General features: G+C 32.2%; 1 protein-coding gene, 1 long non-coding RNA gene and 1 pseudogene across 2 annotated transcripts; 1 reads left to right on the top strand and 2 right to left on the bottom strand.

Annotated features, from left to right (window-relative positions):
* The window catches only part of LOC114397265, a 68851-nt pseudogene extending 68622 nt beyond the window's left edge, over positions 1-229 (bottom strand).
* A 4326-nt stretch (positions 230-4555) lies between these two features.
* Positions 4556-5143, bottom strand: LOC114395840. Its single transcript, XR_003663128.1, has 2 exons — positions 5008-5143; positions 4556-4859 (listed from the first exon to the last, which is right to left on the bottom strand). It is a non-coding gene; the product is annotated as an uncharacterized LOC114395840 (long non-coding RNA).
* LOC114395839 (WD repeat-containing protein 44-like) lies at positions 5015-9747 on the top strand. The gene is made up of 7 exons (XM_028357706.1): positions 5015-6573; positions 7382-7472; positions 7594-7751; positions 7898-7949; positions 8041-8120; positions 8238-8331; positions 8446-9747. Exons 1-7 carry the CDS (start codon positions 5047-5049, stop codon positions 9231-9233), a joined length of 2790 nt encoding a protein of 929 aa, XP_028213507.1. The 5' UTR covers positions 5015-5046; the 3' UTR covers positions 9234-9747.
* Positions 9748-13312: the final 3565 nt, after the last annotated feature.

Here is a 13312-nt window from a genome sequence, read left to right as displayed (position 1 = left end):
GATCTTGGCGAATGGCCATAGGCAACACGGAGTACCCCTCTTAGTCGATATGCTCACCGATCAAGTTCACTCTCCCCGGTGACCGACCAATCACCTCGGGACTGTCACCGAACAGGTCCACGAACTTTGACCACAAAACATCGAAACGACGCCGTGTTTCTTCCAGCTCACCATACACTGCCTCCAGCGTGTCGTGATTAGGGATGGGGAGGTCCTCGAGCTTCGCCATTCTCTGGTACGGTCAGTTCCAGCAGATGTGTACTTTCTTGGCTTTTTCATTCTTACAAACGATTTTATGTTTATAATAACTTATTTTTTAATGAAAGTTCATGTGAATTGGATTTTCAAAACTTACTAAGTTAGAATATATATAAGATTCATGATTTATTGAGAGTCTTTTTGGAAGAAGAATTTTAAATTTTAAGGATTTTAAATAATTTAATTGAAATTCTTTTATTTTTAAAATTTTGTGTTTGGAAAAAAAAATTAAAATTATGAGGGTGAAAGAAAATAAATACAAAGAGAAGATAATATATGGTTGGTGTGCTTCCAAAGAGAAAAATACTGATGCAGCATGGGAAGTCGCGGGAGAACCGAGACACGACGACGTACACCATCACACCTTGACTACAACATGCAGACAACGGCTCAAGGCATGACTCAAGCCTTTCGCGCGGACGAACACCTGTGCTGCGTGTGTGCTGCGTGATGGATAACGATGGCTACTCTCGTGACTGGTAGGTGCAGTTCTACGTGTCCCCCTACATCCACACCAGATCGATACTCCACGAACTTAGACGGTGTTTCTTGAAGAACAGCGTGAGGGAAGAGTCGCGAGTTCGAGAATGGGATCTCGAGAACTTTCAGGTAAAAGAGATGATGAAGGTTATAAAGGAAATATGCGAATGATCTTAAAAAAGAAATTTTCAATTTCTCACCTTTTAGAAAGAAATTGAAATTTCACATTTTTAGTTGTTTAAAATTCTGTTTTAAAATTCCAAAAATTTAAATTCTTCGTAAAAAAAATATCCAAATAATAAATTTTAGATTACTGAAATTTAAATTCCCTAATAAATTAGTTTTCTCAGTTAAAATTCTGTATTCAAATACATTCTGAGTGTGTTTGGAAAGGTAATTATAAATCATCTAATAAAATCATCACATGTCAATAAAATTCAAATTCCTTAGAAAGATACAGTCCGATCCTTATCAACCTTTGTTGTCATAATAACCTATTTATTTTGCATCATCAAATCATTTTTAATTATTAAGAAAATTAAATATATTAAATAAATTTTGTTTGATAATTTTTATGAATAATTTCTTTTGTTTTCTTAAACAATGTTCAGCACTTAACAAATAGAATAAAAAGTTCTGAAATTATTTTAACAAACTAAGATTAAAAAAAATTTTACAAAAATATTTTCACTTAAATCTATCTTTAGCCAAAATTAATCTATATCTTTCCTGACAAATATTGTAGGAAGATATGCGGACTTGTTGAATTGCGTATGAATTGAGATAGTTTTGGTAACATGAAAAATAAAGGTTTACCGTAATGTGGAGTCATGGAAGAATTGTTTAAAATTATATATTATTGAAACAAAATGTATATGAATTAATTAATTATGATGTTACATTGTGGAAGTAAATTACCAAAAGATAAATAAATCAAAATAATTATTTAAATTACACTTATTAAAAAATATTCTTACAAACATTCTCTTAACACCTACTTATATACTTTTTTCCCCTTGTTTACATCAAAGAAGTAAACGAAAAAGTGAAAAAAAATGTTGTCTCTTTAGACATATGGTGTTTTTAGACCTATACAATTTATATATTACTTTTCTTACTTATTATTAAGCATCTGAGTTTGTAAGAAAAAAAATTGATTTTAGCAAAATCTTAAAAGAACTCATTTTAACTCCTTTGTAATAGTGATCGAGCAACAATTGATATAGATTTTCTCACATGCTTTAGAGGAGGGAGTTCACCTACAAGGACTTTAATGTTAAAGTTAATTAAGAGGTGAAGGATAGAATCATTGTGTACCTTAGTAGATTGATTTCAAGTATTTATTTATGACCTCCTCGACTTATCATTATCCATAAATGTAGTTAAATGATGATGATGATGCAAGATTCTTGAAGAGATAATCATTGTTAACTAATTATCATATTCAAGAGATTAGTTATTATGTGGCATGCGATTTGCATACCACCACTAGCTAGATTACTAGACAAACTTGTTGCACCAAGACCAAAATATTTTGTGGCTAAACTTCGGTCCATAACCGATAAAAAATTAAATAGAAAAATATCTCTCCACAAAAAGAAAATGAGATAGAGAAATTTTTTACATGAAATGATAAATTTATTTACATGCCACCTATTTAGTGTCACTTTAAAATAATCTAAAAGCTATTTCATAGTAGTATTTTACATTTTCATTTTTCTCTCTAAAGAAATTAAATAAAAAACTTAATTTGTTTTCATTTTTTATAGGAGGATGTTTATCGTATTAAAGTACGTCTTAGGATGTTTATCGTATTATCCGCATTAAACAATTTTATTTGAAGGGGTGAGATGTGTTGGAGAATGGATAGGAACCTAGAAGCGGGTGCATTGACAAATAGAAAAATCTGCAAAAGTTAGAAATTAAAACTGAAGGGTGTTGAAGATGGCTGGGAAAAGAAGAGAGAAAGGTAGAAATGGGAAGAAAACCTTCCCATAATGATAAAATATATTAAAAAACCCCAAAAAGTTGAATTTCCTTTTAACTAATTAAAAGGGTATATTAATTTAGAGAAATATGTGTTCAACATTATACATATTATGTTTGATCAAATTTTGATTAGAGCCCATGTGATTTGGGTTCTATTTCTGTAAAAAAAATTAATTAATTTGATTCTATCATTCGAGTATGTTTTTGCCGTTGCTTTTGTGAGACCAAACAGTCGTTTACAAACTTGTTAATATAAATTTTTGAGCCTCAATCATATGGGAAAAATGCTTATGAAAATGATTTTATTAGTAGGACATACTTTGCATTATGAATGCCCATAAATAATTTCACTAAAATTTGTTTTAATTAAAATTAATATCATTACCTAGAAAAATTAATATCATAAAATTATCTAAAATTTATTTTACAAATACCCACCTAAAATTTTATATATATATATATATACACACACACACACTAAAGTATTGCTTGAACAATCAAAAATATATTTTTTCTTTTGTCTAGACAATTTGAATCTTTCACTGAAAGTAATTTTGCTGAGTTAAAGTAAAAATTTTCATTTCGAGTATTTAACAACTCAAGATATAATTAAGTCGCAATAATTACACGTCAGTTAATCCTAACCCTAGTGCTTAGTGGCGAACAATCATACATTTCATGATTACTTAACTAAGGCTTTATCATTTACAATTTCTCCTAAGCTTAAGGCTTCTATGTCTATATCTTAAACTCTGAAATTCAACTTGTATGCATATATACTACGGAAGAACTTGTCTTGAATGTGATATTTTCTTCTAAAAAATGACCTTCATTATATGAAGGCCTAATCTATATAAAAATAACTTTGGATAAATGAAGAGAATGGATAGGAAGCTAGAAGAGGGTGCATTGACAAATAGAAAAATCTGGAAAAGTTAGAAAAGTGAAGGGGTTGAAGGTGATGGTTAGTTGGTTACGAATAATATCATATATGATACGACTATAACGACTGAAATAAGCTAAGGAAAAAAATTCTTGCCAACTTATTTCAATCATTATACTGCTAGCTCTTAAATTGCTTACCTCTTACATTATACGACTATAACGACTATAACAACTTGTACGTATGATCCTACCGTATATATATTGCTAGCTTACTTGCATATATAAATTGCTTTTCAATCATTCAAATTTTGTCATGTTTCGCGATAATCAAATGTAAAAATGCATAGAAGTGATTAACTGCTTGATATTATCCCATGTTATTTTTTTCTTTTATTTTTAAAAAAATGGTACTGGAGCCAACATGAGACTAAAGTAGGTGTAGCGGAGATGAGGATGTTGCGGTGGATGTGTGGTAAGACTCGACAGGATAAAATTAGAAACGGAGCTATTAGAGAGAGAGTTGGAGTAGCGCCTATTGTAGAGAAGATGATGGAAAATAGACTTAAGTGGTTTGGGCATGTAGAGAGAAGACCGGTAGACTCTGTAGTGAGGAGAGTAGACCAGATGGAGAGAAGACAAACAATTCGAGGCAGAGGAAGACCCAAAAAGACTATAAGAGAGGTTATCAAGAAGGATCTCGAACTTAATGATTTGGATGGAAGTATGATACTTGATAGAACATTATGACGGAAGTTGATCCATGTAGCCGACCCCACCTAGTGGGATAAGGCGTTGTTGTTGGTACTGGAGACATGCTCACGAGAATGTCCTTTTAATAGCGACAACAAGAGAGAATAAAAAGCAAGTGTAACACACTCCACGTAGGGAAAAAGACAAATTTAGAGAGCATAATTTAAGAAACGAAGAAATAAAAAAAATACAATTAACAGAAAAAATAATAATAATTGACCAACCACTTTCCAAGCATAAAACTCACAAACGTGGCAACCAGTTTTACGATGAAAGCACGTTCACAAGGAAAGCAAAACATGCCTACACAGCATAAATCAGAAGAAGCAAAAAAAAATAGCAACACGCAACACATTCTCAACAAAAGAAGCAAAGCATGTGCACGGTTACACAAATGGAAATACGTTGACCATTTCTTTGCCTCCAAAATCCATAACGGTAAGGACCTCTCCGTATTCCCTTGATTTCCTCCCTTCCACTTTCCTCCACTCCCAAACCTTCAAACACAAAACAATTTATCAAAAAATAAAATAATAGTAACTGAAAGAATTAATTAATTGCTATTAATTATTTGAAATAACACTAATACTAGTAATAACAGTAATAGTAACAGTAACAAAAATAACAAAAAATCAAAACTATTACATTCCATTTCTCTCATTCCTCTCTGCTCACGTCTCGCCGATGGCCACCATGGAGCGCCGGAAAACGATGACCATGAATTGGGATGGCCTCGGCGACGACGATGACGACGACCACTTCTTCGAGACCTACAACCGCCTCTCCACCGCCGTGCCACAGGACCTCGCTGACGACGATGACGGCAATTTCGAAGACAGCCGCCTCTCCTTCGCCTCCACCATCTCCTCCACCCTCACCATCAAGCCCCGAACCTCACACTTCTCCGCAAACTTCACCGGAAAACCAAACTACGAAATCTGGATGGCCGCGCCGGGATCCATCTCCGAACGCCGAAGAAGGTTGCTGTGTAGCATGGGCCTCGACGAGAACAAGGAGCTGCTCCAAGCCACAAGCAAAGCCATCGCCCGCGCCATGACAAAAAAATTTGAAAACAACAATGACATCAACAACAACAACGATAATAACAACAACAAATACGCTGCCAATTCCATCGCCGTTCGTGTTGAAAAGCAGAAACCGTCGAGCTCACCGGTTTTCGTCCTTGTCCGATCGCGGTCCGAGGGCGACATTGACTCTTTTTCGATGGAGAAATCCAGGAAGGAGGAGATAATAGGAAAGGTGTCAAAGCAGCGGTTGACGAGAACCGTTACAGAGGTCGCTCAACGCCGGCATGCCCGCGTTGAGAACAACCGAGTGGTGGTGAAAGATGCGGCTGCTGGCGATTCCCTTGTGCACGTGGATGCACGGGTGAATCGCCAGGTAATCACGCCGGTCATGGGAGTGGCCGGCGTTAGCGCGTTTTTTTTAATAAAGAACCTGGACACGGGAAAAGAGTTTATAGTAAACGAATACGGAGAAGACGGCACGTGGAACAGGCTGAGTGATTTGCAGACGGGGAAGCAGTTAACGATGGAGGAGTTTGAGAAAACGGTGGGGCATTCTGCGGTGGTGAAAGAGGTTATGAGACGAGCCAACGTGGCACGTGGCGAGAAGAAGCTTTCTTCGAACTCCTACATTTCAAGGAGTTTGAGGTTAAGCAAGAGGCGAGGTGCGTCTTTGCTAAGGAACATAAAAGGTGTGGCGAGTGGATTCGTCGGGGAGCGTGAGCGCGAAGCGGTGGTTCCGCCGCAAGCGGCGGAACCGGCGGAACCGAAGGGGAAGAACAGATGGGTGCGCGTGAGGCAGAGTGGGAAGTCGCAAAAGGAGCTATCGGCGCTGCACCTATGCCAGGAGTTTGAGGCGCACGAGGGGTGCGTGTGGACGATAAAGTTCAGTTTGGATGGGAGGTATTTGGCGAGTGCGGGGGAGGACAAGGTAATACACGTGTGGGAGGTGCAGGAGTGGGAGGTTATGTCGTTGAGGCCCGAGGAGGGGAACTTGACGCCTATTCACCCGTCGTTGCTTTCGTCGATGACGAAAGGGAAGAATGGGAGCAGGAGAGGAGGTGCTGGAGCTATTCCGGAGTATGTTCATGTTCCGGAAACTGTGTTTACGCTATCCGAGAAGCCGTATTGTTCTTTCACTGGGCATTTGGACGAGGTCTTGGATTTGTCGTGGTCCAGATCTCAGGTAATTGTTAAGGATACAGTTATTGTTTTGGTTTTACTTGAGTAATCCAAAATTAATTAGGAGATATTTAGTAGAGAAGAAATTTTGATTTTTTTTTTTAGAATTTTAGGTGGGAAATGTTTCTCATATTCAATATCTATTTTTTAAAAAATAATATTGCTGAAATTTTTTGAAAATATTTTTTAATAAGTTTTCTGGGAAAACTTTTTCATTAAAGAAGCTGAATATGTGATTTTAGACAAATAATGTGAATTCATTGATTTTGATTTGGGTGAATATTTTTAAAATTATTTTTTAATGAAATTAACTTTATAGAATTGAATTTGATTAAAATTAATTTTCAAATTTTAAATACTCTTTATAATCAAAGTAAATATACAGTGTAAATTTTTCAACCTATCACAAAAACTTTTTTTTTAATACTTTTTATAGTTAAAACAAGGTTTTGAGAGAATAAATTTCATCCAAAACAACCAAACATCTAAGTCCTTAAGTTTTACTAAAACCAAGTTTGAAACTTAGAAACAACTTTGATGATTCTCACCGTAAAACTAAACGCACTCAATGCAACTTGATTCTGTGAATCATTTGATTTGAGTTGAAAAAGTTTAAGTAGCTTTTGCGTGGAAAAAATTGTATTCTGAGTTTTACTGAATTTATTTTTGAAATAAATAAAAATATCTAAAACATAAATCACTTCATTTTAAAATTAATTTTTAACTCAATTTCATTCGAGATCAATTTTACATGTTCTCAGCTAAGCACACAAAGGGTGATTTTATTTTCTAATGTGGATTTGCCCTTGCAGTTACTTCTCTCATCTTCCATGGATAAAACAGTGAGGTTGTGGGATTTGGAAACTAAGTCGTGCTTGAAATTCTTTGCACATAATGACTATGGTGATATGTTTTAACTTTTGTTCTGTTTTTTTTTTTCTTAATATTTTTGGGAGATATGTGGCACATTACTTAATTGGGTTGTTCTGTGTTATGATATTTGTTGTGGGATTGGGTATGGCAGTGACCTGCGTGCAGTTCAACCCCATGGATGAAGACTATTTCATTACTGGCTCCCTTGATGCCAAGGTCAGAATGTGGAACATCCCTGCACGCCTCGTTGTGGATTGGATTGATATCCATGAAATGGTTACTGCTGTTTCTTACACCCCTGATGGCCAGGTATGATTTTCTTGATTTCTTCTACTATGTGCATCTCTGATTTGTTGTTACAAATCGGTTAAATGATTATCACATCCTTTTTATTGATAAAACTTAATAATCTATACCCACTTTGATATTTTGGTTTTTTCTTCTTTTAATTGTAGGGTGTTCTAGTTGGTACACAAAAAGGGAATTGTCGAACTTACAGCATAGAAGGTACTGTTAATTACTCGACTAGTCTAGTTTTGAATATCTCATCCTCAATTACTTGCTGTGTTTTTAATTCTCATTTGTATTTGGTCACCAGATTACAAGTTAACTCAATCTGACACAATCGAGCTTCGAAACAAAAAGAAATCTCAGCTGAAAAAGGTTACTGGTTTCCAGGTAAATTCTTCTCTCCATATTAAAAATGATAGCTTCTATGGTTTCAATTTCATACCACTGAAGATTGTTTTATGTCAAGAATAAAACATAACTTGCTTTGCATCTTCACAATCACAGTTTGCCCCAAATAATCCATCAGAAGTGCTTGTTACTTCAGCTGATTCAAGGATAAGAATTGTCGATGGATCCCAAGTTGTTCAAAAGTTTAAAGGTAATGATGATGCCGATGCATCATTTGCCAATAATACTTCAAAAACGACTTGAGTTTATGCCTACATAACCAGTAGAGTAATGTCATAACTTATTAACATGTTGGTGAAAGCAGGATTTCGAAATGCAAGCAGCCAAATGGCAGCTTCATTTACTACAAGTGGAAGGTACATCATTAGTGCAAGTGAAGACTCACAAGTGTATGTCTGGAAGCACGAAGAGACTCGCAATCCGAGCTCTGGAAAAGCAAGGAATCTGATTGTTAACCAATCTCACGAGCACTTCCCATGTAAAGATGTTTCAGTAGCAATACCTTGGCCATGTACCATAAGGGGTGATCCACCACCAGTGCCAATGCAAAACCCCAAAAAGAACTCAAAACGTTCGCAAGAGGACTCTGCAGCAAACAGCAAGAGAATGTTGCCACCTCTTCCAAAGAAAAGCAACAACCACACCACAGAAAGTGCACCAGGCTCCCCAGAACATGACCCTGCAGCGATTTCGCACACAGAATCTGGAATTGGAGACTCATTTGGGAACAGCAAGAGAAGGTTGCCACCCCTTCCTAATAAAAGTAGTAACCATGCAACAGAAAGCGGTGACTACAAACCTATAGAAGAAGAACTTGAAGCAATTTCTAGGACACACACAGGATTAGGTGATTCATTTGCTTCAAGCTATGGTGATCCAGCTAGTATATCTGCTGCAGCTACTCCATCAAATGCATCTTCGTCTTCCAATTACTCATCATATGATGGTTGCAATGGTGCCTCATCAATACACCCTTCAGCATGGGGCTTGGTAATTGTGACAGCAGGGTTTGGAGGTGAAATTAGGTGTTATCAGAATTTTGGCCTGCCTAGAAGGATGAGACAGACCAATATATTTTTGGGCCCTACATAACATAACATCTTCCAGGGCAAATTATTAACTTAGCAGATTTTTCCCTCTTGAAAGATTGGAAGGGAGGAATGGGATGTGATAAATGTAGTAAATTCACATCTTTCTTATTAGATTGGCATGGGATGTGGCAATTTTGATACCTGTATCCCTTTGGTTAGTAAGTTATACTTACATTATAGATAAAATACAAGAATGCATATGACATTCAACCCCATTAAAGGGTGAGAAAAAGTTGGCAGCATAAGATTAGAGACATTAAGTTAAGCAATTTTTGTTTGTGTTTGATTGAATTCATAGCCTCAATCACTTAACAGCGTCTCATCTTTGTTTATCATCGTACTGTAGGGTGCGTGATTACTCAAGTGTTGGATTACTCTTGGCCAAACAAATGAATAAAAATTAACATACAAGAGAACAGGCAGAGACAGAAACATGCTCTGTCGAGTAGATCCTTGGATTTTTCTTTTTTTCTTTTATTTAAATGAGTTGGAACAAAACGATGATTTTCTGTGGGAAGGTGGAATTTGTTTCAGTTTTTGGCTGACATCTGGAGACTATAATCTTTTCCAACAAAGTTCTTTTTATGCATACTTAAGCAATTTATTTAGCTTTTGAATATCAAGTTCCTTTTGTTTCACTTCGTGCATTAATTTTCTCAAAAGTTGGAATTCAATTGTCTAAAGTAATGTTATTTTGTTTTGAAACTGGATAATATACATTTCTACTTCTTATATTTAATGTTTGACATTTGCTAATCTACAAGAACAAAGATAGGAACCGCCAAAGTTTATATAAGAAAAGAAGTATTGTGTTGAGAGGTAAACACTTCGTCTATTTTAGTCTTTAATTTTGAATCTTTGATGAAGGTAAGGAAAAAAAATTAAAATGTATAATATCTTTGCATTAAAAAGAGCAAGATTTGATTATGGACAGCAAAACAAACATGCATGCACTAAATCTGTTTATCAAGAGTACCTATATTTAGGTCCTTTTAAGATTTTTTTAAAGAGAAATTTTAATTCTCACTATCTTGTACTTGACACATGAGATAGTGTTTCGAGAATAAATTAATTGTTGAATTATTTATTTTTATATAAACATTAATCAATTGTGTAAAATAATTTTTTTTAATTCTTTAAATATATCAATTACGAAGAATATTAATTTAATCATATCACTATACTAATTAATGGAATTGCCATTAAGTGTTTGTTTTAGATGACGTATGATAAGTAATATCTATTAAAAAGTTCATACTGTGTCATTCATGTGATTATAAAATTATTTCTCATTACATGGTTTTTAGACTAAATTATACTCTCCTTCCCTCAAATATATAGGTATTACACTATCATTCCGTTTTTTTTTTTTTTTTTGTGAGGTTCCATTCCCTCATATATACGTTGAAATACTATTATGTTGATCCGTGACTCGCACGGAACGATGTTTGTTTATATTTATTCATCATAAAAATGTTAAATTGTTAAAGTTAAAGAATAATTATTAATTTTTAGATTTTTTTTAAAATTCAGCTGCTCATTAGGTTAAAAAGATAAAATATTGGAATTGTGATAAAAAATGCTTAAAGTGTGAAAACAACTTGAATACTTAAATCAAGAGCTTTCTGTCTAAATTTATAAAATAATACTAATTTTTACAATAAATCATAGCTAGCATTTTCATAAATTTTCCTACTGCATTTTATATATAAAAAATGTCAATCCCCGTGAGTTGTATTTTGTATGCAATATAGTTTTTATATTAAAATATATACATATGAATATTAATGTATAAAATAAAATTTAAATTTACTCAGATAAAAAATAATTCAATAATTTTTTTAAGTGAGAAGAAAATAAATAAATATTAATAATTATGTGTAAAAAAAATTTAATAATTTTTTATTCATATATAAAAATATTTAATTAATTTATATTAAAATATTTTCTATATTAAAATATTTACATATGGAAATCAATGTATAAGAGAACATTTAAATTTACTTAGATAAAAAATAATTCAACAATTGTTTTAAGGGAGAAGAAAATAAATAAATAAAATTAATAGTGATGTCTAAAAAAAATTTAAATTTTTTTGTTCATATAAAAAATTATTGAATTATTAATTTATATTAAAATTATTATTATAAAGATGAATTTAAAAACAATTTTGTCCTAAAGTTATTGTCTTCATTGTGATTTTAGGTAAATTATTCTTCCTCACGAATTAAATTAAGTATCAATTTCCTTACTTGATTTCATAAAAAAATTCATTCTATTAACTCCTATTATATATATATATATATATATATATATATATATATATATATATTAATAATAAATTTATATGTAGATATCAATATATAAAAGAAAAATTAAATTTATACAGATAGGATAAAATCTTAATAATTTATATAAGATAACAAATAAAGTGAATAATATTTTGTCTAATAATTTAAACGTTAATATGGTTTAAGGTAAGTGGTTCATCCCCATGATTTAATAAGTGTAAATTGGTACACTTGTTTCATAAAAAAAATATTATTTTTGTGTGAGTTTTATTTTATACTACATATAAACTTACATATAAAGATACCAATGTATAAAAGAAAATTTAAATTTACGTAAGTAAAAGAAAATCTTCAATAACTTACATAGGTGATAAGATAAAAAAAAAAGATTTGTCTTAAAAAGCATATTCAATTAAGAAGGAAATTTAAAATATCATTTGTTGTACTATTCTGGAAGTAAGATAATTTTTGTATGTATCACTTTAGATTGTAACAAGTATTTAACTATAATTGGAAGCACTAATAAAATTATTATAAACACTATTTTTTTTTATTGAATATAAGACGTTGATTTGATGCACTTGTTGCTTGCAGTAGTTGTAAAAAATTTGTGGACAAATTTTTTACAATAAGTTTAAATCTTTTACAATTATAGAATTACTTAATATACATTTTCTTGTTTTAACATAAGTCACAAGTATTCTTATTAATTTTGTTTCATTGCTACTTGAGTAACAATACAAGAGCATGTTTCATTCTACTAGAATAAACACCCTCATTCAAAATACAATTTCATCAATAACTAGTCTCTTATATATGTTGATTTAATGGACCTTTTTAACATTAGAGAACTTGTAAGGTATCAATAACAATGGTGTAAGAGCATTCAATCTATCCATAAGTTTTAAAAATCATAATAGTTATCCTCAATTGAGAGCCTCTCTTGTGAAAAGTTCTCTAATTCATAATTGAGCTAAACTCTCTTTGTTGTATTGTCTTGATTATATAATTTTTCTAAATAACTCCACATTTTATGCTATGTTATATTGAGAACCAAATGCGATTCAAGTGAGTTAGGTATCTAAATCATGACTCATGCATTCTTTATTTTTTTACTTAATTAGTTTTTTCTGTCTTCAAGTGTTAGACATTTTCACTAATATAATTCTATAATTATTTTCCTTTAACAAATATCTTCAACTGAAACTCCTAGACATATTTTTTTCTATCAAAGAAAATTAACATGAAATGATTCTAAGTTATCATTATCTATTATTATTTTCGTAATGATAGAAGAAAAAAGTATCACAAATTATGGACACGAAAATTTGAAAAAAAAAATGAATAACACTATCAAATAAGAGCATTAATGAAAATGCTTAAGAATTGACAATGGTTAAAATTAAAACTCTAATATCATGTCAAATAAGATATTGTGATAATAGACTAAAAAATGTTTGGACAAAAATGTACAACTCCAGATGATCTTTCCTTCATATATTAATAGAAATTAAATATTTTTTTTGTTGCAAGAAAATTATGAGATTTTCTCCTATAGTTTAACTTAGAGTATTCTAAAATTTACAATTTATTTATAATAGGTTAGCATGATAGTTATAACTAGCTATGTAGAGATTAGAAATGCAATAAACACAAAATATTAATTATACATAGATATAATAATTTGCCTAGTCGTGGTTCTAATTGACATATATTAACAACAAGGTTTATAAAAAAGAGATATTGAAAAGAAAAATAAAAAGTAATGAAAGAAGACAGAACTTTAAAT

The sequence above is a fragment of the Glycine soja genome, chromosome 18 (genome assembly GCF_004193775.1).
Source record: "Glycine soja cultivar W05 chromosome 18, ASM419377v2, whole genome shotgun sequence".
Taxonomy (NCBI): domain Eukaryota; kingdom Viridiplantae; phylum Streptophyta; class Magnoliopsida; order Fabales; family Fabaceae; genus Glycine; species Glycine soja.
This window is presented reverse-complemented; position numbering and strand designations above follow the sequence as displayed.

Coding starts and splice junctions, on each gene's coding strand:
- LOC114395839 (XM_028357706.1), top strand. CDS start 5,047: ATGGCCACCATGGAGCGCCGGAAAACGATGACCATGAATTGGGATGGC. Junction 7,473..7,593: donor CTTTGCACATAATGACTATG/GTGATATGTTTT, acceptor TGGGTATGGCAG/TGACCTGCGTGCAGTTCAAC. Junction 7,950..8,040: donor TCGAACTTACAGCATAGAAG/GTACTGTTAATT, acceptor TTTGGTCACCAG/ATTACAAGTTAACTCAATCT.